At 46.5% G+C, this 27,793-nt stretch overlaps 1 protein-coding gene across 1 annotated transcript; it reads right to left on the reverse strand.

Moving 5' to 3' along the window:
• Positions 1-353: 353 nt before the first annotated feature.
• Positions 354-27,793, reverse strand: GP1BB (glycoprotein Ib platelet subunit beta). Its single transcript, XM_086942638.1, has 2 exons — positions 27,664-27,793; positions 354-2,222 (listed from the first exon to the last, which is right to left on the reverse strand). Exon 2 carries the CDS (start codon positions 2,174-2,176, stop codon positions 1,550-1,552), a length of 627 nt encoding a protein of 208 aa, XP_086798764.1. The 5' UTR covers positions 2,177-2,222; positions 27,664-27,793; the 3' UTR covers positions 354-1,549.

Raw genomic sequence — 27,793 nt, forward strand, 5'->3', positions numbered from 1 at the left:
CTTTTACAGTTTTTTTGCTCTATTTGTGTAAAGCACCTTATTACCTATTGGTCCAGGAGAGCACACTATACCAACACTAAATAAATTAAAAAAAATAATAACAAGATTCTTTTTTATTTGTTAGCTCATTATTGATGTGAATATCCAGCAAATGTTATTGTCGCACAGTTTCACTGTTTCTTTGTTGTGCATGATATTCGTTTTTTCTTTTTCTGTTTCTACTTTTCATGTGAAGCTCAGTCTCATCTCTTTGCCCAGTTAAACTATATAAAAGCATACAAAATAAGTAAATCAACTCTTTTTCATTTTTTATTTTTATTATTCCTCAGGACCTTAATGAAGACAGATGTCTCTCTTATTTGCAAAATTATTTTTATTTCTTTGAAACCATACCAAATTAAAAAGATCAAGAAAGAAAATATGTCTACGTTCCAAAACATTTCTGTTTCCACATTTCACACCTGTTAAAAATTTCAGATGTCTTTATCTAAATCTGTTTCTGAAAAGGGACTTTTTTTTCAAGAACTATTTACCTGAGATATACTGTCCTCATTGCCATATAAAATGTTAGTACACAGAAAAAAGTAGCAGTGGGTCTTCAAGTGAGTAAGTTAGCTCCGATTATATGTCTGAAAACAAAAGGGACGCCCAAACAAGGAAAATCCCCCCGAGATAGCCCAGAGGGACGTCCGGAGTACCGACCGGAAGTGCGGGGCTCCATTTACCTGAGCTGTGGCCAGGTGGGGTGGAGCATTTCTCTCCTTTCATTTGGCAAGGAGAATGAAGATCCACTAAAATACTCAGGTGATATTCTTTCTTTTTCACCTTTTTAATGAGCAGTCACGATTATGGTCCAGAAGAATGCAGCAGGATACCTATTAGGCTCCACTTTAAGTCTGCAGAAACATGTTGACCGTACTGAATGATTAGTGGTTATAGGTTCAATCCACTATTGTCGCACACATTTTATTGCTTTGGGAGTCTTAAGGTGTTTAATAAAGTTTGTTATCCTTTCTACGACCCAATTTTAGGGTACATATCACTTTTCCCCCCTTTTTTTTCACCTTCTCACTTGCACTGCTCTACAGTTGCCTCCTCACACCCTAGTATGTGCTAACACATGTTGGGTTCCACTGTTTAGACATAAACTTGTGTTGTCTACGGTGAACTTTTCTAAAAACACTTAGCTTCCCGGTGTGAAGGAACCCAAATGATGAACAGGGCGTTCAGGATCGACAACTGATGGGTATTTTTCAACACAGGAAAGATACTCACTTTGAGATAGCGTCACTTAACTCATTTTCCTTGTTTGGGCGTCCTTTTGTTTTCAGACATATAATCGGAGCTAACTTACTCACTTGATGACCCACTGCTACTTTTTTCTGTGTACTGTCTGTTTAGGGGACGTAGCAGTGAGTGGTCCTTAAACATCCCCTTGGGCCCTCCTCTCCCTGTTTATATGTACATATAAAATGTTACACAGATCTGAGGCTGATGCAATACAGTAATGGTTTTGACCTGAGACCCTTCCAGTTGTTTGGTGTGCTGGTTAGGTGCCACCATGATTGTAGGTTGGATAATTGTCATAGGTGTAGGTGTCTGCGTTCTGGTACAGCTCCTTGGCTGTCCGCCTGGCTTCCTTGGCGATCTTCTGGAACCTCCGCAGGAAGACGATGACGAAGATGAGCAGTATGGCCTGGATGGCGATGAAGACAAAGAGGCAGAGCTGCGAGATGAGCGCCATGTTGCAGTACCAGTACTGGCAGGTGGCGAGGACCTCATCCTCCGTCAGGTACATGATGACCCGCCCGCGCAGCTTCTCTGGGGTGGCGCAGACCACATCCTTGTAGAGGGACCGCGCCTGCTGCTTCTGCATCCAGGTGCGCAGGTAGAGCACGGTGCAGTCGCAGTTCCACGGGTTCTCCCGTAGGTGGACCTCACGGAGGAGGCGCAGGTTGTCAAAGAGGCCATTGGGGATGGTGGTCAAGCGGTTCTGGTTGAGGCGGATGACTTCGGTGGAAAGTGGGAAGGAGGTCGGTAGGTTCTGCTCGAGGAGGTCCTTGCTGCCACAGTCCACGATGTTGGAGGTACAGCGGCACAGCGGGGGGCAGCCGGACACTGCGAAAGGGATGAGGGCCAGCAGGAAAAGATGCAGCATCCACGATCTCATCTCCATGCCTGGAATCAGGGCACCATACTATGCACCGCAGTCAGGACACCCTCTGGAATTGACAAACAAAAAATGATGTCACATCAATGTATTTCTTTGCATTACTCAAAGTGTGTATATTGCAGGCACATCTCTTTGAGCTGTAATTCTGTACACTTTTCTACTGTACTTGTCTGTGTTTAGCATCATTGAGACCCTGGTTTATTACTCATTTAGACTTGGATTACTTGTGAGTATGATTTGCATGCACTTCTTAGATAAAAGTTCCTTTTGTGTTTTGTTAAACATGGCTGCCTGGTAGAGTGGCTCTGAACATGGGAGAGCAGGGCAGGGCACCCTATCATGCTGATAGCATGGAGCTTGTGAGACTGGGGCAGGGACAGCCCAAGATCCAGTCAATATTGAAGTGTTGATTGTCAGGTCACTAATTCATAAGAAGACTTTATTGATTGGGTGACCTATGCTGACCTATGCTGCACCCCACCTAGCGTTTTGGAGGAATCTATTCCTATGTATCCTGATGTTTAGTCCCAATTCTCAGCCCCAAATTATCAAAAAAACATAAAGAATTCGCCAAAATGGGCAGAAAGGCTACTGATGATTTCAGGCCTGTGTAATTTATCACTTCTATTGTCTCTGGCTAGGTGTCTCCTGTACATGACATGTCTCTTGGTCTGTCTATTGCTAGTTCTGTCATTTTCATGAAATGTCTCTTGTTCTGTCTTTAGTTAGGTGTCACTTTACATGACATGCCTCTTGTTCTGTCCCTGGATAGCTCTCTCCCGTTCTTGACATGTCTCTTGTTCTTTCTTTGGTTAGTTGTGTCCTGTATATGACGTGTTTGTTCTGTCTCGGGCTAGTTGTCTCCTGTACATGACGTGTGTCTTGTTCTGTCGCTGGCTAGGTGTTGTCTGTTCTTGACGTGTGCCTGGCTCGGTCTCTGACACTTCATCTGCTCTTGACATGTCTCTATTGCTAGTTCTCTCATTTTCATGACATGTTTCTTGTTCTGTCTCTGGCTAGGTGTCTTTTGTACATGCCTTCTCTTGTTCTGCCTATGACTAGGTGATTCTTGTACATGACATGCCTCATGTTCTGTGTCTGGCAAGTTCTCCCCAGTTCTTGACATGTTCTGTCTCTGACTAGTTGCCTCTTGTACATGACATATCTCCTGTGCATGTTTTGTTCTGTCTCTGGTTAGGTGAGTCCTGTTTATGACATGTCTTTTGTTCTGTCTCTGGCTAGGTGTCTCTTGTACATGAAATGTCTCTTGTTCTGTCCCTGGCTAGATGTTTCCTGTAGATGGCATGTCTCTTGTTCTGTTTCTGGCTAGGTGTTTCTTGTACATGAAATGTCTCTTGTTCTGTCCCTGGCTAGGTGTCTCTTGTACATGAAATGTCTCTTGTTCTGTCCCTGGCTAGATGTTTCCTGTAGATGGCATGTCTCTTGTTCTGTCCCTGGCTAGATGTTTCCTGTAGATGGCATGTCTCTTGTTCTGTTTCTGGCTAGGTGTTTCTTGTACATGAAATGTCTCTTGTTCTGTCCCTGGCTAGGTTTCTCTTGTACATGACATGTCTCATTTTCTATCCCTGGCACTTCTCTCTAGTTTCTTGACATGTCATTACCTCAGTCTCCACTGTTCAAGATGTGACTCTTGTTCTCTCTCTGGATAGTTCTCTGGTGTGCATGAAATATCTCTTTTTGTCTGTTCTTGTTCTGTTCTCTCCTTGACATTTCTATTCTTCCATTTCTTCCTAATTCTCTCTGAGTCGTGATATGTCTCCTTTTCTGTGTCTAGTTTGTTCTCTCTTGTTTATGATAAATCTAGTTCTGTCTCCGGCTGATGCATTCTTCTTATGTCTCTTTTTCTGTCTCTAGATAGTTATGTAATCTTGTTGATGTTTCTCTGGTTCTTTTTCCATTTGTCCTCTCGTGTTCTTGACTCTCATCTGGCTCATTCTCTGCTTTTCTTGAAAGGGCACTTGTTCTGTTTTGGGCTAATTCTCTGCTCTTCATGGCGGGTATCTTGTTCTGTCCTATCCCTGGATAGTGTTTTTTTCTGTTCTTGACATGTGTCTTGTTCTGCCTCTGCCTACTTTTGTCCTGCTCTTGGAGTTTCTCTTGTTCTCCTTCTAGTCAGTTCTCTCCTTCTTTTGACATGTCTCCTTTTTTCATCTTTAGTATACATGGTTTTTCTGGACTAAATGTAGGACTTTGGAGGATTAAAAATCCCCAAGAAGGGGTTTGTGACATCTCTGTCACATGGTGAACCTTTTACATCAGTCAACAAGTTCTGATCGCCTGTGTGATCTCAGTGCATTCTGCTGGCTGAAGCCCAACCTTTGCTATTTATTTTCAGACTTTCCAATTCACACACTTATTCCCTTGGGAAGAGCTTTGGAAAGGTTTGTGAATGCCCTCAAAGTTACTACCTTTCCAGAGGTCACAACCCCCCTCTTTTGTAAATGATTTTCACATGCGTTGGCTTGAATCCAGGAAAGTGAGGTACAAGGATGAGGTTACCATTGTGATGAGGGGCCCTGAGACCCCCATACCTTACTGAAAGGCATAGACCTTACACTGAGTGGGGGCCCTCTGGAGGGGGGGAAGCACCCTCCACCGCAGAGCCCAGCATTACGCCCCCGGTACAACCCATTTGTCACTAGAACACCACTGTGTGATTCGAAAGGTGTCATGAAATCCCAACAGTGCTTTTGAAAGTCTGTCTCAGATACCCCTTTTTAGGTCGAGCCTGGGCAGCACATGCGCTGCTCTGCAAAGCACGCTGTATTCAGTTATGGACTTGAAGCTCCACCCACTCTCCGCCCATATTTTTCATTGGCATGTGCTATTGTCGTTTGGAAACTGGGGCTTTTCATTGGTCAATAGGCTTAGTAGTCCCTCCTTGGTCCCGCCTCGTCTCATTATGTAACCTCCCATGAGGACACTCATGTGTTGTTACTCAGTAGGCTTTAATTACAGCCTCTGTGCACTGTTTGCTTAAATGGTTCTCCTGCTTGCTGTTGCAGGCAGGACACGCTCTCCCCATTGCTTCAATTTTTTTTTCTTCATAACATATCAACCTCATACAGTGGCGGCCATGCCTTTAGTATATTTGCAGCACAGAACACAGCTGCATGGTTTTTTTGTATTTATTAACTTTTGTGTTTAAAACTGCCCATTGCCGCGCTTTCACTTTAATGGCGCCCTTTTCCTTAGACAAGCCGTGTGTAAGGAAAGGGGCACGGCCAGCATTAAAGTGAAACTGTGGCATTGGACACTTTTCATTAAAAAAAACATTTGTTTGACAAGCTTCTATGGGTGGGTCAAGCGACTGTAACAAGCTGAAGATATTGAGGAGCTATCACAGCGAGTTGATAAGCACCATTATGTTTTATACATATATAGGCTGACTCTGCTTTGTGCACTCACACAAGTGAAAAATAATTTTACTCAAGAGACCGAGGGGAACGCTGCACGGTAGGAAATTAGTACCTGCGCTGTGATCCCACACAGAAATGTAAGAAAAATTGAAGGTTTGCAAGGAGTTCTGGGTAGAAAAATGTATGGGGATCCACACAAGCCACACCTCCATGGACTCCCCTAGGTGTCTGGTTTTGAGAAATGTCTGGGTTTTCGGAAATGTCTGAGTCCCACAGTCCAGCGGTCCTGACTGTGAAAGACCTCCCTCCAAGTCGGGTCTTTGTATAGCGAGGGGCACATAGCAGCTGCTGGAAATTAGATCTCAGAGTGCGCTTCTGCAGGTATGGTCTGAGCCTAAGGTATCCAGAGTCCCTATCATGGATGGCTTGACAGGCCAAGGTTAGAGCCTTAAATTCTATCCTTTTTTAGATCGACCCTAAGCAGCACCCTCGCCTACAGACCTCCCGGACCACAAACCACGTCCACCAAACCATCACAGATCTCATCGCGCCCCACTCCATGGCCTCCATGGACTACATACTGCTCGGAGACTTTAACTGTCTGGATTTGGAGCCCGGGACCAAAAATGGAGGTGATCCCCAATGTAAAAACAGGTAGTTTTGTGAGCGACCATTTTAATGTTTCCACAATAAGTTTTGGGCCCTTCCCTATTGCAGGCACTTGGGTCACCCACACAAGGGACGTACCATTTTTATCAAGAGACATGGGGGATGCTGTGTGGGTGGAAGTTTGTGGCTCCCCACAGTTTCCAGAACTTTCCATCACAGAAATGTGAGGAAAATGTTGTTTTTTTACAAAGTTTGAAGTTTGCATGGGATTCTGGGTAACAGAACCTGGTGAGAGCCACAAAAGTCATCCCATACTGGATTCCCCGGGGTACCTAGTTTAATAAAAATGTACAGGTTTGCCGGGTTTCCCTAAGTGCTAGCTGAGCTAGGGTTTGAAAACCACAGCTAGGCACACTGCAAAAAAAGGGTCAGTTTTTGCTGGAAAAACGTGATGTGCCCACGTTGCGTTGTGGGCCGTTTCCTATCATGGGCACTAGGACTATCCACACAACTGATGTACCATTTTTATCGGGAGACAGGGTAACACAGAATAGTTGAACAAATGTTATTGCCAATTGACTTTCTATGCAGTTCTCCCTTCCAAATATAAGACAGTGTGTCAAAAAGAAGTAATTTTTCTAAATGCCTCCTAATTCACATGCGAGTATCTGTACCCACATATTTGGAGTTGGGCAAATAACCACTGCTTCTAAACTCCATATATTGTTCCCATTTCGAAAATACATCGTTTTCCTTGATAGTTGATACATATATTGTTCTCTTTATATTTTACCAAGTGAATAGCAGTATACACAATAAAGAACTGTAGCAAAGTGCAGCTCAGTTATTGGCTCTCGGCACTTCAGGTTCTTGGTGAACCTACAAGTCCTATAGATCCCTGCAACCTTAAGGGGCCTGTGGACATAACGGTATATTGCTTTTAAAAATCTGCCATACTTAACAGAAGTTACAGGTGAAAACAAAGGCACAAATGGCTGTTTTTTTTCAACTCTTTTTCAATATATTTTTATTTCAACTGTTACTTTCTATAGGAAAACCTTTAAGGATCCAGACAAATTACCCCTTTCTAAATTTAGGATTTTGTCTACTTTCTAGTAATGTATATATTTCCAGGATCCATTATTAGTTTCATATCAATTTCAGCCACTAACTGAAAGGAGGTTGAAAGCACAAAAAAATAGGAAAAATAGGCTATGTCCGACTAAAATGCCCAAACTGTGTAGAACATTTTGGTTTTCTGACAAAAGTCTGCCTGTTCCTGAAAGATGGGAAAATTGTGATTTTAGCAAAACAAACCCTCCGTTGATACCCTTTGCAGGGGAAAAAACAGACGCTTTCTTCTTAAGCCCTTTTTCCAATGTTCCCCCAAAAACCCCAATGTATCTGTATTTTTGCTAATTTCTCCGTCTGGGTACCTTTAGATGTATCTAAGCGGCACCCGGAGAGACCGATTAGGTGGCGGCTGACCACCCTGGACAAAAGTGTGACTACAGGGGGCCGCCCTCTACTCCTGTGCCCATTCTAGTGCTCATCTCAATAAACTCGATGTCATTGATGAGTAAGTGTGCTGGACTGCACCAGACTTACAGGTGGAGTAACACTTAGTACAGTGGAAATACCAGGAGGATTTGTGTCAACAAGGAAAGTAGCATAGGGATCCCATTTGTCCTGATGAATGCTGGTAGAGGGACGGAGCCGGCAGAAACATGTTGACCTCCATGCGGAACAGAGGGGTGGAGGGTGCATAATTCACTCATGCCACCACCACCCGAAGGTATCTTTTTACCCTTCTTTTACTCCTGGCAAGGGAATCAAGGAATACAATTGTTATGACGATATCTCTTAAGATCTCTAATCATCTGCACCTGTTTAGGATCCTTTTCTTTTCCTGTTTCTAATTGTTTGTATTGTCTACCCCTCCCTATTGCTCCGCCTCTAGTGTTGGTCTGCGCTGAGGCGTTTAGTAGCAACCCTATGAGGAAGCTTGCCACAACTTGCTGTGGGTGATGGCAGTTTTTACAACGTGAATGTGCTCCAGGCATAACTTCATACATACTTAAAATTTTGCGATTTGTAATCACCTTACTTCCTTTTGTGTGTACATACCTTTAGAATCCCCAGGATGTTGGGAAAAAAGGGTGCAAATTTGGCGTGGTTAGCTTATGTAATAGTAATAAGCATTTGAAAAGTGTGACAGCTACCTCAAACAGAGGTGTCCCGGGACTAAGCGACTATTGCAGCAGAGATCTGGCCAATCAGTGGAGTTAGCCTTGACTAAAGAGCCAAGTTTTTAAGGTCTTCTCAAAATCAAGTTCTGAATCAATCTGGCGCAGACGGTAGGGCAAAGAGTTCCACAGTCCAGCGATCCTGACGGTGAAAGACCTTCCTCCCAATCAGGTCTTTGTATAGCAAAGGACACAGAGTAGGTGCTGGAAATTAGATCTCAGAGTGCGATTCTGCAGGTATGGCCTGAGCTTAAGGTATCCAGGGCCCCTGTAATGGAGGGCTCAAAAAGCCACGGTCAGAGCCTTAAATTCTATCCTTTTTGAGATGGACCCTTCGCGGCATCCTCACCTACAGACCTCCCGGACTATGAACCACATTCACCACAACCATCACAGACCTCATCGTGGCCCACGCCATTGCCTCCATGGACTACATACTGCTCGGAGACCTGAACGTCCACCTCGACAACCTCAGCGACCCCAACTCAACCACCCTCCTGGACAACCTCGCCAACTTCGGACTGAAACAGCTCATCACCACCCCTCCCCACAAGGGTGGACACACCCTGAACCCCATCTCCGCAGGAGGAAACAACATACACTTCAGCCACAGCATGCAACCCCCCTGGACAGACCACCACTGCATATACATCTCCTTGAAAGAAACACCGCTCACAAACCTACACCACGCCATCCGTGAAGGAATTGGAGCAAGGTCACAGAGGAGCACCTCAACTCCACCCTCAACCACGATCCCCCTCCCGACCAACGTCAACTCTGCAGCCAACGAACTACACAGATGGATCACCAACTGCGCAGACAATCTCGCCCCCCTCCCTCCATAACTTCGACAGACAACGCCCCATGAAAGCCACCTGGTTCACCACCTACCTCCAAGAATCCAGAAGCACCTGCAGACGTCTAGAGAAAATATGGAGACACACCAAAACCCCAGATGCTCTGACCACTCACATGAATGCCATGACAGAATACCACCAACACATCAGATCCACCAAAAGGACCTTCTTCCAGAACACAGTCCTCCAGCAACTTGAAGGAACTCTTCAGCATCATTCATGAATTCACCAAACCCCCCAGCGAAGCCTCAGCCTTCATTCCTTTCCGGGACCTCTGTAACAAACTAGACTCCTACTTCCATCTCAAGATCAAGTCCCTTTACAACAACTTCAATGAACAGACACCAAACACCAAAACCACACCTACCACCAGCAACGCCAGCCAGCCTAGCATCTCCACCTGGACCCCAATCACCACCAAAGACACCGCACAACCATGAAGAGCATTCACTCAGGAGCCCCCACGGACCTCTGCCCGCGGCACATCTTCCACAGAGCAGCCTGCGCCATAGAATCCGACACTTTCCCCACAGAAGTCAAGCCTCCCCCTCAAGAAGCCCTCCACAGATCTTACGGACCTCAAAAACTACAGAGCCATCTCTCTCCTCCCTTTCATGGCCACAGTCAACAAGAAGATCGTCAACATTCGGATTCTGCAGCAACCACAGGACAGAGAGACTGCACTCCTCGCCGCCACAGACGATATCCGCATGCTTCTCGACCAGGGCCACATGGCAGCCCTCATATTACTAGACCTCTCTGCAGCCTTCAACACCATCTCCCACTGCACCCTCACCCCCAGACTCCACAGCGCGGCATACAGGGAACTGCCCTCGACTGGATCTGCTTTTTCCTCACCAGCCAAACCCAAAGAATCAAACTCTCACCTTTCCTCTCTGAACCCACAGATATCAACTGCGGAGTACCCTAAGGATCATCACTCAGCCCCACGCTCTTTTACATGCCCCCTGCCGCCATCGTCAGGTAGCATGGACTCAGCATAGTATCCTACGTCGACAACATCCAGCTCATCCTCTCCCTCATGGAGCAAACCGACACCACCAGCCTCAGCTTCCAGGAATGAATGAAAGATGTTGCAACCTGGAAGAGCAGCAGCTGTCTGAAGCTCAACTCGGAGAAGACAGTTCTCGTTCTCGGACCCACATTCTCAGCATGGGACAACACTTGGTGGCCCGCCACCCTTGGCAACCCCTCCACTCCCATGGACCACGCCTGGAACCTCAACTCCTCCCCCACCATGACCCGACATATCAACGCTGTCTCCTCCATGTCCTTCAACACCCTCTGCATCCTTCGAAAGACCTTCAAGTGAACCATCATCCACACACTTGTAACAAACAAATTGGATTATGCAAACACCCTCTATGCCAGTATAAACAAATCCCAGCTCCGAAAGCTGCAGACCATCCAGAACACCGCAAACAGACTCGTCCTCGGCATCCCACAACATGAACACATCACTGACCACCAATGAGACCTCCACTGGCCCCAGTGGAGAAGAAAATAACCTTCATGCTACTCACGCATGCCTAAAAATCCTTCCAAAACACCGGACCCCAATACCTCAACAAAAGAGTCTCCTTCCACGTACCCAAGAGAAACCTCTGCTCTGGTGACCTCGCCCTCACCGAAACCCTGCGCATCCGCAGAGCCAGAGCGGGTGGAAGAGCCTACTCCTACATCGCGGCAAAGACCGGGAACGAGCCCCAGCTCTACATCAGACATTCCCACACGCTGCACACGTTCAGGAAGAGCCTCAAGAACTGGCTGTTTGGCTGAATGGGAGCTGCACGACCCCTCCTCCCCAGCGCCTTGAGACCCTCACGGGTGAGTAGCGTGCTTCACAAATTCCTGATTGATTAATTGGTTTTGCTACCGGGAGCCAATGTAGCTGCCTAATAAGAGGGGAAATGGGATGGCGGAAATGAACCCATCAAATGAATCTCCCTGCTGCATCCTGTACCATCGGTAATCTGTTGATCAGATAGGCAGGCACCCCAGATACAGACTGTGGGCATAGTCTAACGGGGAGGTCACCTGTGCATGGATCATAATCCTACAGCACTCCTACAGCAGGAGGTACAGGAGTTTCCTTATGCTTCTCAGCTTCGCAAAGCAAGATGAGGAAATAGGACAGCCAATTACTGTGTCAAAAAAAATATGTGGTAAAAAGTGATGAAGCCCTCAGCACAAACTAACCCAAATAGCCCCAAAAAGGGTTGAGCACTGGCTGGAGGTGGGGGGGGGGGGCTTGGATGGAAGGCCCAGCTGTTAAGGGGTTGGAGGTCATTTTGAAGATGAATTCTGATCAAAATGTGCCCTGTCATCTATCTCTCGGCCGCTTGAGGGCAGGCTTGCTCCAGAGTTGTTTTCCATCTGAAACGTCGCGATGCAGGACGTGTCAAAAAGTTTGCAGCCCGCTCCTTGTTGAGAAACCACCCAAGCTCTGTCTACACACAAGGCTAAGTGTCGGATTGGAGCCTGCGCCGTTTCCCTGGACGCATTCTGTCTGGAACCATAAAAAGACCTGTCTCTTGTTCTGTAAGACAGACAGGGTGACGAGTTTTGGAGCGAGGGAGATGCGGTGGCCGCAGAGTCTCCTTCTCCTGCTCGAGGGGCTTGGATCAGCCAGAGATAGTCACAGACGTATCAACAACAGGAGAGAACCAGAAAGGACTGGATGACTAGAACAAGATACGAGCATAAAGTCGCGCCATAAAAAGAAAAGAACCAGCCGAAACTAGAACAAGAGAAACGTCAAGAAAAAAAGGACAATTAGCAATAAGCAGAATAATAACAATTCCATAAAAAAGAATAGAACTAGCAAGATAAACCAAATAAAATAAGTGGCATAAACAGGTGAGAAATAGCTAGAAAAATATACATGATACAAATAAAAAAGAACTAACCAAAGACAGAACAAGCTAAATTCCAGGAACAGGAGAGCGACAGTTAGAGACACAACAAGAAACATTCCAGGAACAGGAGAGCAACAGCCAGAGACATAACAAGAAACATGCCAGGAACAGGAGAGCAACAGCCAGAGACATAACAAGAAACATGTCAGGAACAGAAGAGCATGAGTTAGAGGCATAACAAGAAACATGCCAGGAACAGAAGAGCGAAAGAGACATAGCAAGCAACATGAATGGAAGAGCATGAGACAGAGACATACCAGGAAACATGTGAGGATCAAGAGAGCATCAGCCAGAGGCATAACAAGAAACATGGGAGGATCAGGAGAGCACCAGCCAGAGACATAACAAGAAACATTCCGACATACCAAGCAACATGTCAGGAACGGAAGAGCACGAGACAGAGACATAACAAGAAACATACCAGGAACAGAAGAGCACGAGCCAGATACATACCAGGAAACATGATAGAAACATGAGACCATCAGCCAGAGACATAACAAGAAACATGCTAGAAACAGGAGAGCACCAGCCAGAGAAATAGCAAGAAACATGCTAGAAACAGGAGAGCACGAGCCAGAGACATAACAAGAAACATGCTAGAAACAGGGGAGCACCAGCCAGAGACTTAACAAGAAACATGCTAGAAACAGGAGAGCACCAGCCAAAGACTTAGCAAGAAAAATGCTAGGAACAGAAAATCACAGGCTAGAGACATAACAAGAAACATGCTAGAAACAGAAGAGCACCAGCCAGACACATAACAAGAAACATGCTAGAAACAGGAGAGCACCAGCCTGAGACATAGCAAGAAACATGCTAGGAACAGAAAAGCACCAGCTAGAGACATAACAAGAAACATGCTAGAAACAGGAGACCATCAGCCAGAGACATAACAAGAAACATGCTAGAAACAGGAGAGCACCAGCCAGAGACATAGCAAGAAACATGCTAGGAACAGAAAAGCACCAGCTAGAGGCATAACAAGAAACATGCTAGAAACAGAAGAGCACGAGTTAGAGGCATAACAGGAAACATGCCGGGAACAGGAGAGAGACAGTTAGAGACATACCAAGCAACATGTCAGGAACGGAGGAGCACGAGACAGAGACATACCAGGAAACATGTGAGGATCAGGAGAGCACCAGCCAGAGGCAACAAGAAACATACTAGCAACAGAAAAGCGCTAGCCATAGAAATAACAAAAACATGCTAGAAACAGAAGAGCACCAGCCAGAGACATAACAAGAAATATGCAAGGAACAGAAGAGCACCAGCCAGAGGTATAACAAGAAACATGCCAGGAGAGCAACAGTTAGAGACATACCAAGCAACATGTCAGGAACGGAAGAGCACGAGACAGAGACATACCAGGAAACATGTGAGGATCAGGAGAGCACCAGCCAGAGGCAACAAGAAACATACTAGCAACAGAAGAGCGCTAGCCAGAGAAATAACAAGAAACATGCTAGAAACAGAAGAGCACCAGCCAGAGACATAACAAGAAACATGCAAGGAACAGAAGAGCACCAGCTAGAGGCATAACAAGAAACATGCAAGGAACAGAAGAGCACCAGCTAGAGGCATAACAAGAAACATGCCAGGAGAGCGACAGTCAGAGACATACCAAGCAACATGTCAGGAACGGAAGAGCACGAGACAGAGACATACCAGGAAACATGTGAGGATCAGGAGAGCACCAGCCAGAGACAACAAGAAACATACTAGCAACAGAAGAGCGCTAGCCAGAGAAATAACAAGAAACATGCTAGAAACAGAAGAGCACCAGCCAGAGACATAACAAGAAACATACTTGGAACAGAAGAGCACCAGCTAGAGGCATAACAAGAAACATGCAAGGAACAGAAGAGCACCAGCTAGAGGCATAACAAGAAACATGCCAGGAGAGCGGCAGTCAGAGACATACCAAGCAACATGTCAGGAACGGAAGAGCACGAGACAGAGACATACCAGGAAACATGTGAGGATCAGGAGAGCACCAGCCAGAGACAACAAGAAACATACTAGCAACAGAAGAGCGCTAGCCAGAGAAATAACAAGAAACATGCTAGAAACAGAAGAGCACCAGCTAGAGGCATAACAAGAAACATGCAAGGAACAGAAGAGCACCAGCTAGAGGCATAACTAGAAACATTCCAGGAGAGCGACAGTTAGAGACATACCAAGCAACATGTCAGGAACGGAAGAGCACGAGACAGAGACATACCAGGAAACATGTGAGGATCAGGCTAGCACCAGCCAGAGACATAACAAGAAACATACTAGGAACAGAAGAGCACCAGCCAGAGAAATAATAAGAAACATGCCAGGGACAGGAGAACGACTGTCAGATACATAACAATAAACATGTCAGGAACGGAAGTGCACAAGCTGAGAAACAACAAGAAACATGTGAGGATCAGGAGAGCACCGGCCAGAGACAAAAAAAGAGAAATGGCAGGAACAGGAGAGCACAGGTTAGAAACATAACATGAAACATGCCAGGAAGAAGGGAGAAAAAGCCAGAGACATAACAAGAAACATGCCAGTACCAGAGGAACACCAGCCAGAAACATAGCAAGAAACATGCCTTGGACATCACCACCCCCTTTTCTGAATCATTTTTGTCCACCATGAGCGTGGAAGGGTATACTCAGATGTGAGTCCCTAGCTCATTGCACCATCAGGATTCAAGCAAGCCGGGCCGAAGACGGCTGAAATGCCAGAAACCGGTCCCCGGTAGCTTGTTTCCTTCCCAGTATAAGAATTGGCTTGGTAGTTTGGTCTGCCTTGTTCCCATGATGCACTGGGCCAGGGTCAGACTAATTTGCATATAGCCAAGTTCTGAGCTGGGATGGTGCAGTGAGCTAAAAAACGGTGATGGATCAAGCCCTTATCTTTGGACTGGGTAAGAGTGGTCTGCTTAATTCAGACACTCTGTTCATCACCACCCCCTTTTCTGAATCATTTTTGTCCACCATGAGCGTGGAAGGGTATACTCAGATGTGAGTCCCTAGCTCATTGCACCATCAGGATTCAAGCAAGCCGGGCCGAAGACAGCTGAAATGCCAGAAACCGGTCCCCGGTAGCTTGTTTCCTTCCCAGTATAAGAATTGGCTTGGTAGTTTGGTCTGCCCTGTTCCCATGATGCACTGGGCCAGGGTCAGACTAATTTGCATATAGCCAAGTTCTGAGCTGGGATGGTGCAGTGAGCTAAAAAACGGTGATGGATCAAGCCCTTATCTTTGGACTGGGTAAGAGTGGTCTGCTTAATTCAGACACTCTGTTCATCACCACCCCCTTTTCTGAATCATTTTTGTCCACCATGAGCGTGGAAGGGTATACTCAGATGTGAGTCCCTAGCTCATTGCACCATCAGGATTCAAGCAAGCCGGGCCGAAGACGGCTGAAATGCCAGAAACCGGTCCCCGGTAGCTTGTTTCCTTCCCAGTATAAGAATTGGCTTGGTAGTTTGGTCTGCCCTGTTCCCATGATGCACTGGGCCAGGGTCAGACTAATTTGCATATAGCCAAGTTCTGAGCTGGGATGGTGCAGTGAGCTAAAAAACGGTGATGGATCAAGCCCTTATCTTTGGACTGGGTAAGAGTGGTCTGCTTAATTCAGACACTCTGTTCATCACCACCCCCTTTTCTGAATCATTTTTGTCCACCATGAGCGTGGAAGGGTATACTCAGATGTGAGTCCCTAGCTCATTGCACCATCAGGATTCAAGCAAGCCGGGCCGAAGACAGCTGAAATGCCAGAAACCGGTCCCCGGTAGCTTGTTTCCTTCCCAGTATAAGAATTGGCTTGGTAGTTTGGTCTGCCCTGTTCCCATGATGCACTGGGCCAGGGTCAGACTAATTTGCATATAGCCAAGTTCTGAGCTGGGATGGTGCAGTGAGCTAAAAAACGGTGATGGATCAAGCCCTTATCTTTGGACTGGGTAAGAGTGGTCTGCTTAATTCAGACACTCTGTTCATCACCACCCCCTTTTCTGAATCATTGGACAGGAGAGCATCAACCACAGACAGAACGAGAAACTTGTCAGGAACAGAAGAGAATCAGCAAGATAAATAACAACAAACATGCTAGGCACAAGAGAGCACCAGTCAGAGACAAAGCAAGAAACATGCTAGGAACAGAATAGGAGCAGCCAGAGAAATAGCAATAAACATTCCTGAAACAGGAAAGCACCAGCCAGAGACATAACAAGAAACATGTCAGGAACAGGAAAACACCAGCCAGATACATAAAAAAGAAACATGCCAGGGATTGGAGACCACCACCTACAGGCATAACAATAAACATGCCAGGACAGGAGAGCGACAGTCAGAGACATAACAAGAAACATGTCAGGAACCGAAGAGCACCAGCCAGAGACATAACAAGAAACATGTCAGAAACAGGAGACCACCAGTCCGAGACATAACAAGAAACATGCTAGGAACAGGAAAGCACCCGCCAGAGCCATAACGAAAAACATGCCAGGAATGGGAGAGCGCCAGACAGAGATGTAACAAGAAGCATGCTAGGGACAGGACAACACCAGCCAGAAACATATCAAGTAAAATGCCAGGAACAGAAGAGCACAAGCCAGAGACGTAACAAGAAACATGCCAGGAAGAAGAGAGAAAAAGCCAGAGACATAACAAGAAACATGCCAGTACCAGATGAACACCTGCCAGATACATAACAAGAAACATGCCAGGAACAGGAGAGAACCAGCCAGAGATATAATAGGAAACATGCTGGGAACAGTAGGGTGCCGGTAAAAGACTTAACAAGAAACATGCTTGGAAGAGGAAAGCACCAGCCAGAGACATAATGAAAAACATGCCAGGAATGGGAGAACACCAGCCAGAGACGTAACAAGAAACATGCTAGGAACAGGACAGCTCCAGCCAGAGACATAACCAGTAACATGTCAAGAACAGAAGAGCACCAGCTTGAGCCATAATAAGAAACATGCCAGGAATAGTAGAGCACCAGCCAGATACATAACAAGAAACTTGTCAGGAACAGGAGAGCACCAGCCAGAGACATAACAAGAAATATGTCAGGAACGGAAGAGCACCAGCCAGACACATAACAAGAAACATGTCAGGAATGGAAAGGCACGAGCCAGACACATACCAGGAATGCCGACTGACTGATACAGACGTCCATTTCATTTATCGCCGGATCAGAATATTGCCACGCAGCAGCCCTCTGGGTAGGACAGAATTCTATTCCTAACCCAGGAAATTTGCCATACTTTGCCCTGAGGAAGCCCCAGGCCAGATGGCTAATGTAAAGAGGCGAAACACGTGTTGGCTATAACTGTTCTCACTTTCTTACAAAATACGTCAAAATAAATTGGAATTTACTCCAGGGAATATTTGATTTCTTCTACTCGTTCCGATACTTTCACACATACCAGGAAACGTGAGGAACAGGAGAGCGCCAGCCGGAGACATAACACAAACTAATTCAGGAATAGAAAACCACGAGCCAGAGACATGCCAGGAAGCATGTGAGGAAGAGGAGAGCAGCAGCCAGAGACATAACAAGAAACATGCCAGGAATGAAAGAGCACAAGCCAGAAACATACCAGGAAACATGTGAGGAACAGGAGTTCACCAGTCAGAAACATACCAAGAAACATGCTAGGAACAGAAGAGCACCTGCCAGAGAAATAACAACCAAACATGCCAGGAACAGGGGAGCAGAAGCCCGAGGCGTGTCATGAACAGCAGATAACTAGTCCATTGCTGATAAAGAGGCATGCCATGAACAGAATAGAAATAGCTGTGGGCAAAGCCACAGACATTTTAAGAAAAAGAAAGACATAGGCAACAGAACTCGATACTTGTCAAAAAGAGGAGAGACCTAGCCAGATGCAGAAAAACAGAGTTGTCAAATGTGGAAGAGAACTAGCCAGAGACAGAGAAAGTGACATGCCAAGAACAGAAGAGAACTTTCCAGTGACAGAAAAGGAGACATGCCAAAAACAGAAGACCACAAGCGGGAGACAAAACAAGATCAAATCAACTCTAGACTACTAGCCAGAGTCAGAACAAGAGACAGGTCATGAACAGAAGAGAACATGTCTGAGACAGAACAAGAAACAGGTCATGAACAGAGGAGAGCCTGTCTGAGACAGAACAAGAGACGGGTCATGAACAGAAGAGAGCCTGTCTGAGACAGAACAAGAAACAGGTCATGAACAGAGGAGAGCCTGTCTGAGACAGAACAAGAGACAGGTCATGAACGGCAGAGAACCTGTCTGAGACAGAACAAGAGACAGGTCATGAACGGCAGAGAACCTGTCTGAGACAGAACAAGAGACAGGCCATGAACGGCAGGGAACCTGTCTGAGACAGAACAAGAGACAGGTCATGAACGACAGAGAACCTGTCTGAGACAGAACAAGAGACAGGTCATGAACGGCAGAGAACCTGTCTGAGACAGAACAAGAGACAGGTCATGAACGGCAGAGAACCTGTCTGAGACAGAACAAGAGACAGGTCATGAACAGAAGAGAGCCTGTCTGAGACAGAACAAGAGACAGGTCATGAACGGCAGAGAACCTGTCTGAGACAGAACAAGAGACAGGTCATGAACGGCAGAGAACCTGTCTGAGACAGAACAAGAGACAGGTCATGAACAGAAGAGAGCCTGTCTGAGACAGAACAAGAGACAGGTCATGAACGGCAGAGAACCTGTCTGAGACAGAACAAGAGACAGGTCATGAACAGAGGAGAGCCTGTCTGAGACAGAACAAGAGACAGGTCATGAACGGCAGGGAACCTGTCTGAGACAGAACAAGAGACAGGTCATGAACGGCAGGGAACCTGTCTGAGACAGAACAAGAGACAGGTCATGAACGGCAGAGAACCTGTCTGAGACAGAACAAGAGACAGGTCATGAACGGCAGGGAACCTGTCTGAGACAGAACAAGAGACAGGTCATGAACGGCAGGGAACCTGTCTGAGACAGAACAAGAGACAGGTCATGAACGGCAGGGAACCTGTCTGAGACAGAACAAGAGACAGGTCATGAACGGCAGAGAACCTGTCTGAGACAGAACAAGAGACAGGTCATGAACGGCAGGGAACCTGTCTGAGACAGAACAAGAGACAGGTCATGAACGGCAGAGAACCTGTCTGAGACAGAACAAGAGACAGGTCATGAACGGCAGGGAACCTGTCTGAGACAGAACAAGAGACAGGTCATGAACGACAGAGAACCTGTCTGAGACAGAACAAGAGACAGGTCATGAACGGCAGAGAACCTGTTGAGACAGAACAAGAAACAGGTCATGAACGACAGAGAACCTGTCTGAGACAGAACAAGAGACAGGTCATGAACGGCAGAGAACCTGTCTGAGAGAGAACAAGAGACAGGTCATGAACGGCGGGGAACCTGTCTGAGACAGAACAAGAGACAGGTCATGAACGGCAGAGAACCTGTCTGAGAGAGAACAAGAGACAGGTCATGAACGGCAGGGAACCTGTCTGAGACAGAACAAGAGACAGGTCATGAACGGCAGGGAACCTGTCTGAGACAGAACAAGAGACAGGTCATGAACGGCAGAGAACCTGTCTGAGACAGAACAAGAGACAGGTCATGAACGGCAGAGAACCTGTCTGAGACAGAACAAGAGACAGATCATAAAAGGAGACTACTAGCCAAAGAAAGACCAAGAGACAGGTCATCAACAGGTGAGAACCTGTGAGAGAAAAGAAGAAACCCACCAAGAACTGAATAGAACTATCCAAGGACAGATAAAGAGGCATGTCCAGAACTAGAGACCACAAGCTGGAGACAAAAAAGAGACATATCATCAGCATGAGACTACTAGCCTGAGACAGAACAAGATCCAGGTCATGAACAGTAGAGAACCTCTCTGAGACAGATCTGGAGACAGGTCATAAACACCAGGAAACCAGTCTGAGACAGGTCATGAACAGAAGAGAACCTGTCTGAGACAGGTCATGAACAGAAGGGAACCTGTCTGAGACAGGTCATCAACAAAAGAGAACCTGTCTGAGACAGGTCATGAACACCAGGGACCAGCTTGAGACAGGCCATGAACAGACGAGGACCTATCTGAGACAAAACAGGTGAGTCGGCTACAGACCTGAAAACTTGTCACATCTGGATTTCAGTCCAGCTGGTCAATATGGTAAAAAACCTGGAGTTTGTGAATGACTTGGAATTGAGATAAATATGTTGTAAAAAGACAATACACCTCTTCAAGTCTTCAAATTATATCTCAGTTTAATTGTTTGCAAGAACGAAGAACCTGGCCAGAGACAGAGTACTCCCCGTTCTTGCAAACAATTAAACTGTGTTATAATTTGAAGACTTGGAGCGAGATATTGTCAGAATTATTGATTGGTGGCTACATGATATGACTTGGAACTTAAGACGGGAACAATATAGATTTGATGATATACTTAGAACGCTTTTTAGCCCTGATGAAGTCAATGGTAGATTTGCCTTGAGACGAAACACATGTAGGCTACAAGGTCATGTTGGACTTCTGTTGGATATATATGAAGATTAGAAATAAAGTGAAAACATAAACTACAATGTCCGGTGGACATTTTAAATTTTTGGGTAATGATTTGGTGCTCATGATTTTTGTTGATTTTTTTAGACATTTTTGTTGATTTTTTGGACGGCTGAAGTGGCCGTTTCTCATCCTCTGCGCGCCATTCATGAACAAATAATCTGGGATATCCTGATACACTATTGTGCAAGAATTTTACTTTGCCACTTCTTGTTTATGTATATTGTAAAAAGACAGCCAGGGATCAGAGACATTTAGAACAAGAGACAACTGGGACTGTCTGCTAGAGACAGATCCAGAAACGAGTCAAGAAGAAGAGACAGTCAACCGTCTCAAGGGCAAAGACAAGCAAGAGAAAAATTAAGAGGAATACATCGGGTGGCTCGGGTGCAGAACCCAGCCGGAGACAATTCAAGAACAAGTGAGAGTCAACTGTCTCAAGGGCAAAGACACCCCGGAGAAACTGTACAGCAGGGAGCCTGGAGTCTCGAGTGCTGAGCACAACCGGAGACAATTCAAGAACAAGTGAAAGTCAACTGTCTCAAGCGCAGAGACACCCCAGAGAAACTGTACAGCAGGGAGCCAGGAGTCTCGAGTGCTGAGCACAACCGGAGACAATTCAAGAACAAGTGAGAGTCAACTGTCTCATGTACAGAGACACATCAGAGAAACTGCACAACAGACAGCCAGGAGTCTCGGGTGCAGAGCACACCCAGAGACAGTTCAAGAACAAGTGAGAGTCGACTGTCTCAAAGGCAGAGACACCCCAGAGAAACAGTACAACAGACAGCCAGGAGTCTCAGGTGCTGAGCACAACCGGAGGCAATTCAAGAACAAGTGAGAGTCGCCTGTCTCATGTACAGAGACACATCAGAGAAACTGCACAACAGACAGCCAGGAGTCTCGGGTGCAGAGCACACCCAGAGACAGTTCAAGAACAAGTGAGAGTCGACTGTCTCAAAGGCAGAGACACCCCAGAGAAACTGCACAACAGACAACAGGAGTCTCGGGTGCAGAGCGCAGCCAGAGACAATTCAAGCACAAGCAGGGTAATGATATGCCAGGAAGTGAGGGGGAGCGAGGGGAGTACTGGATGTAGGTATGCTAGAAGCAGGATAATTCCAGAGAGCATGGGTGGCGAGGGAGGGTTTGATGTGGGTAGGCTAGAAGCAGGGTAATAAGCGATGCCAGGAAGTGAGGGTGAACAAGTGGGTATGCTAGAAGCAAGGTAATGGGTGATACCAGGAAGTTTGGGTGGCGAGGGAGGGCTGGATCCAGGTATACTAGAAGTACGGTAGTGAGTGATGCCAGGAAGGTAGGGGGAGCGAGGGAAGGCCAGGATGTGGATATTTTAGAACAAGTTTAATGAGTGTTGCCAGGAAGTGAGGGGGAGTGAGGGGAGGCAAGGATGTGGGTATGCTAGGAACAGGGTAATGAGCGTTGCCAGGAAGTGAGGGTGGCAAGGGAGGGCTGGGTCCGGGTATGTTAGAAGCAGGGTAATGATGTGCTAGAAAGAGAGGGGGAGCGAGGGGAGTGCTGGGTGTAGGTATGCTAGAAGCAGGGTAATTCCAGAGAGCATGGGTGGCGAGGAAGGGTTCGATGAGGGGACGCTAGAAGCAGGGTAATGAGCAATGTGAGGAAGTTAGGGTGAACAATTGGGTATGCTAGAAGCAAGGTAATGGGTGATACCAGGAAGTTTGGGTGGGGATTGGGTGGGGAGGGTAGGCTGGAGTTGGGTACTCTAAATATAGGGTAATGAGCAATGCCGGGAGTTAAGGTTGAGGGGGATTGCAGGATCTGGGTATGCTAGAAGTTGGGTAATGAGGGATGACAGGATACAGAGGGGTGAAGAAAGGACTCAATCTGGATATGAAGAAGCATGGTAATGAGTGGTGCTAGGAAGTAAGGGTGGAAAGAGGAGAAATGAACCATGTAAGCTAGAAGCTGGGGGAATAAATGATTCTAGGAAGTGGGGGTTCCGAAGGGAGGGCGAGATCCAGGTATGGCTAGACCTAGGGTAATGAGTGATCCCGGGCAGTAAGGGTGCCGAGAGAAGGGTAGGACCTAGGTGTTCTAGAGTAGGGTAATAATAAGCGGTCCAAGGAGGTAGAGGACGAGGGAAGGTCTGAACCTGTCTATGCTAGAAGCAGGGTAATGATGTCTAAAAAGTAAGGGTAGTGAAGGGATTGTTGGATCTGGGTATGCTAGAAGTAAGGTAATTTGGAATACCTTGAAGTAAGGTTAGCAAATAGGGTGTAACTCTAGTAATGCTATAAGCAAGGTAACTACCAATTCCAGGAAGTAGCGATGGCACCGGAAGGGCTGCATCACTCCTAAAACTAAGGTAAAGAGCAATGCCAGGAAGTAAGGGTGGGCAGAGGAAGGCTGTACCTTGGTATCCTCCAAGTTTTGTAGTGATTGATTTCAGAAACTAAGCAGGACGAGATGAAGGCTAGATCTAAGTTTGGTAGAAGCATGGCAATAAACTATAACATGAAGTAAAGGTGGTAAGGGAAGAGCTGAAGCTGGGTATGCTAGAAGCAAGGTAATGAGTGCCAGGAAGTAAGGGTGGTAATGGGATGGCTGTATTTGGGTATGCTAGATGCATGGTAATGAGCAGTGCTAGAAAGTGAGGATGGTGAGGGGAGAGGTGGCTCCTGACATCCTAAAAGTAAAGTAAATAGCCTTGCTCAAAATAGGGGTGGCAACACAATAGTTTGATCCTGGGGTGCTAGAAGTAGGGTAAAGGACAATGCCAGGAAGTAAGGTGACAGGAAGGATATACCCTGTATGCAAGGAGTTGGGTAGTTAGCGAAGCCAGAAACTAAGGGTGACGAGATGAGGGTTGGATCCAAGTATGGTAGAAGCATACTAACGACTATGCCAGGGGCTAAGGGTGCATGGGTAGGGCTGAACCTGGCTATGCCAGAAGCAGGGTTTTGTTCAATGCCAGGAAGTGAGAGTGGGTGAAAGCAATGCTGGATCTGGGTATGTTAGAAGCGGAGTAATGTGCGATGGCAGGAATTAAAATTGGGGAGGGCTAGATCTGGGTTTGCTGGAATCAGCGTTAAGAGTGAGGCCAAGATGTAGGTTGGTAAGAGGAGGGCTCAACCCTGCTATGCCAGAAGTACGGTAATGAGCGATGCCAGGAAGTAATGGTGGCAAAAAGAGGACAGAACACAGGTATGTATAAAGCAGGGTATTGATCGATGCCAGAATGACGGTGTGAAGGGGAGGCTCGATCTGGGGATGATACACAGGACCCTTGAGGCCAGTCCACCTCAACCATTGGTGCCTCCATTTTGCATTGCAACCTCACCAGGAATTTGCAATGCAGGATTTGCATGCACACCAGACAAAGGAGCATGTTTTCAAGGGCCTTGCGTCATGCTTGCACCTTGCAATGTGGTACATGCACAATGCAAAGCTCCAAGTCATGTTTTAAAAGCCACGTAAAGCCACTTTGCATGTCTTTAAACAACTTCATAGATATTGAGTAGTGCAACGCAGCACAAATGCTGCAAAATCGTCTCCCAGTAACAAAACCAGCATTATTGGCATAATGACTCATTCTTAAAAATGCAAAAATCACAGAGACAAATGGCTTATGATTCCACTTATAAGCGTATTTGGAATATTCTGTGATTGGAAACATGTCCCACATTGTAAATGAATTAAATATAAACAACTTATATATTAAACCTCAAATAAACATGTTTATCGATTGTTTGAATTGAATAACGTTATAAGCTGTAACTGGTCAATGAAATACCAAATGCACTAAAAAAATGGGTATGTTTTGCTATTTTTAGCCACACCTCCGACTCCGCCCACTGATCCAATCACCTGCTTATTCCCGCCCCCTGAGTCTCCGCCCAGAGTTCCCCTACTTTTTTGTCCCCACTTCGACCACTGGCTGAGACACACACACAGACAATATGTAATATATAATTGTCCAATCCCAATCGCTGTTAAAATGTAATCCTGAGTGAATTTACTATTTGTATATATAGAACTCTAACCACTAGTATATGTAGTAGACCTTTGTACTTACTACCATTGCTAGGTGACTCTTAGAGTATATCCATCCGTATCCCTTCCCTATGTATATAGAGATAACTCTAACCACTAGTATATGCAGTAGACCTTTGTACTCTCTACCATTCCTATGTGATTTTGAGTTTTTCCGCTTGTATCTCTTCCTTGAGTGACTTTACCACTTGTACATTTGCATTTTTTTCTGTTTGTATCTCTTATGTAACTCATGCAATCCAAAGTCCTTATGTAACGCAACTGGTTCTTTTGTAAAGCGCTGTGACTCATTCGGGTAAGTTTCGCGTTATATAAAATTGCATTAAATAAATAAATAAATAGAATTAAAAGTCAAGATCAAGAGACAGTCGGAGACTCAGAGCAGAGATACAGAAAAGGACACGAACAAGAGAGAGTCGAGAGTCTAAAGGCACGCGCAAAGCCAAGTATAAGTCAGGAACAAGAGACAGTCAGAAGTGCCAGAGACAAACAAAGTCAAAACCATGAGGCGAGGACAGAACAAGAGACAGTCTAGGGTGTTGTGGTGAGAGAAACCGACACAGACGAGTAAAAACAAGTAGTGGTCAAGCATCTCAAAGCCAGGGGCAGCGGAAGAGACAATCCAAGACGAAGAGACAGCGAGGAGTCTCGGCGGCATAGACAGTAACAAGTAACTGTTATGAGAGACAGTCAAGAAGCTTGCAGCAGAGAGGCGTCCACCTGCAGGCGAAGTACAAGAGACGGGAGCCTCAGGGGCAGATAGACAGAGAGAGATGCGCCATTAGACTGTCGGGAGTCTTATCGGTGCAGCCAGATGCAGAAGAAGGGACAGGGTCGAAGACAGAAACAGATGAGACATGCACATGAAAGGAGAAAGACATGCCCCTCGGGGGTAGAGTCGGAGGAAGGCGGAGAAGAGTGCACGGTCGAGGGTCTAGGGCCTAGAGACAGGCAGAGACCGCTTGAAAAGAAGGCACTGTGGTAGAGACAGTCAGAGTCAGTCCAAGAACAGGGCACAGTGGGTAAGTGAGGGGCAGAGACTCAGCTAGACACCGGTCAAGAGCACGAGACAGTCGCGGGTTTCAGGATCAGAGACAGGCGCGAATAACAAGCAGCCAGCTGCCGGTGTCAGGGGCAGCGACAGGGCAAGAAGAGGCGATCGAAGGGGACTCGAAGGGACTGGTTAAGGGCAAGAGACAGTCAGAATCCTCGCAGGGAGACATCAACAAATAGAGGCTCGTGAAAGCTAGCACGAGCCAGGTAAAGAGAGACCAAGACGAACAAGACACAGGCAGCTGACTACGGAGAGGTGACAGCCGAAGACAGCACAATAATGTGTGACAATCGAAAGTCTTTGAAGCAAAGAGTCAGCCGGGGGGCTTTAGAGAGAGAAGACAAAGAGTCTTTGCACCGGGATCAGCCCCAGCCTGGAAAGTGACTGTCACGAGGTGAGATACTCATATTGAGTGAGTAACTACCATGGGATAAGTGACTTATGCGGTGAGTGACTCTTAAGGGAGTGAGTAATGAGTGACTGCCACGACGAGCAAGCGAGGAGCTCGGGACACGAGGACAGACGCAGTGGGGAGCCCGCAGTGCGATGGGGGACTTTACCCCCATCATCCAATCCATTACCCTTCCTGGGACTAAATCAAAGTACTTAGAGGAAAACACTCTCACTGCCAGCGCTATTAGACCATCAATATTCGTTTACATCTTGTATTCGTATCATTTCCTGCTGCGTGGCGCAGCAGCGCTATTATTTGCCCTTAGCTCAGAATTACAATTATTCAGGTGCATTGTTTATGCACCGTGCCCATTCGCCCTTCTGATCTCTTGGCTGAGATTGACTTTTGGAGTGTTAGGCAATGTCCGACCTGGACATGATTCTCAACAAGGGCTTCCAGGGGGCCCGGGGCAACACGAGACAGGAAAGAAAGGGTCCCGGAAAGGTTAGCTCAGCGGGTTAAGATATTTGTGTGCTGCCTACTCACCCGTTCATCTTTCTGATGCACATGTAAGGACCCTTCTGTTAGGTAATAACGCACTCTTCAGAAGCCAACGCACGATGACAATGCCGCCAGTGTAGTAAGAGGCAAGTCAGTTGTCACGAGTGTCTTAAATGCCACCTAGGATCACATGTTTGAAGCCAATTTATTGACTAATAAATAAAACACAAGACATGTTTATTGTACTGGGCAGGCCTGAACTCTTGTATTTGAAGGCGCTCTGATATGTGATAATGAGCAAAAGGAAGTTTGGTGGGTAAAGCATTTACCTAAGATCACACAGTTTGGTCAAGCTGGAAGCTGCAATTGACGACAGACTAGATGGATACTCTTCTGACATCTAAGACTAATGTTTTGCCCTTAACTCTTGAAAGATGAGATCTGAGTGCGGATGACAGGCAGTATTCACATTTTTTGGGGTATTTTTGCACAGTGTGAAACTTGCCCAAGGGCATACAATTCTTAACAACAGACACAGTTTACATTACACGTTTTATTTCAGGCACAGGGGCAGAATTCATGGTTGTTCAGGGGTCAGGATTTGGACCCTATGATATCTGGTTGCCAGATCTGGCCATTAGCCCACATTGCCCCCATGAAAGCTCGCCTCGTTTGGGGCTCGATGGTCCCAGAAGACGTCGAGTCAAGCCAGAGCTTCTGGCTTGAACCTGACTCAAGCTTTTAGTGGCCCACCCACCCACCTCTAGTAGAAACCCCCAATCACCATGCAGAGGTGCTGCAGAGGTTAGGGAGGGGTCACGTGCCGCGATGGCCCATGTTTTCTACCCAGAATGGCCAGTGAGCTTTAAACAAGCAGGGAGCACAGAGACAGGAGCTGCACGGACGGGTGTCTGGACTCACCTTGTTAGGCGCTCACGGGCTTCCAGGAGCTAGAAGGGCCCTCCAGGCCTCTGAGATGACACCGACCATCTACCAGTCCCCTCCGATGAGCACTGCTGCCCCCCTCAGTGGCCGCGTGTTCCAGACAGAT

Source organism: Lissotriton vulgaris, chromosome 11, assembly GCF_964263255.1.
Source record: "Lissotriton vulgaris chromosome 11, aLisVul1.2, whole genome shotgun sequence".
Lineage (NCBI taxonomy): Eukaryota > Metazoa > Chordata > Amphibia > Caudata > Salamandridae > Lissotriton > Lissotriton vulgaris.

What these genes read in the sequence shown, in the direction of transcription:
- GP1BB (XM_086942638.1), bottom strand. Translation starts at nt 2,176, where the DNA reads ATGGAGATGAGATCGTGGATGCTGCATCTTTTCCTGCTGGCCCTCATC.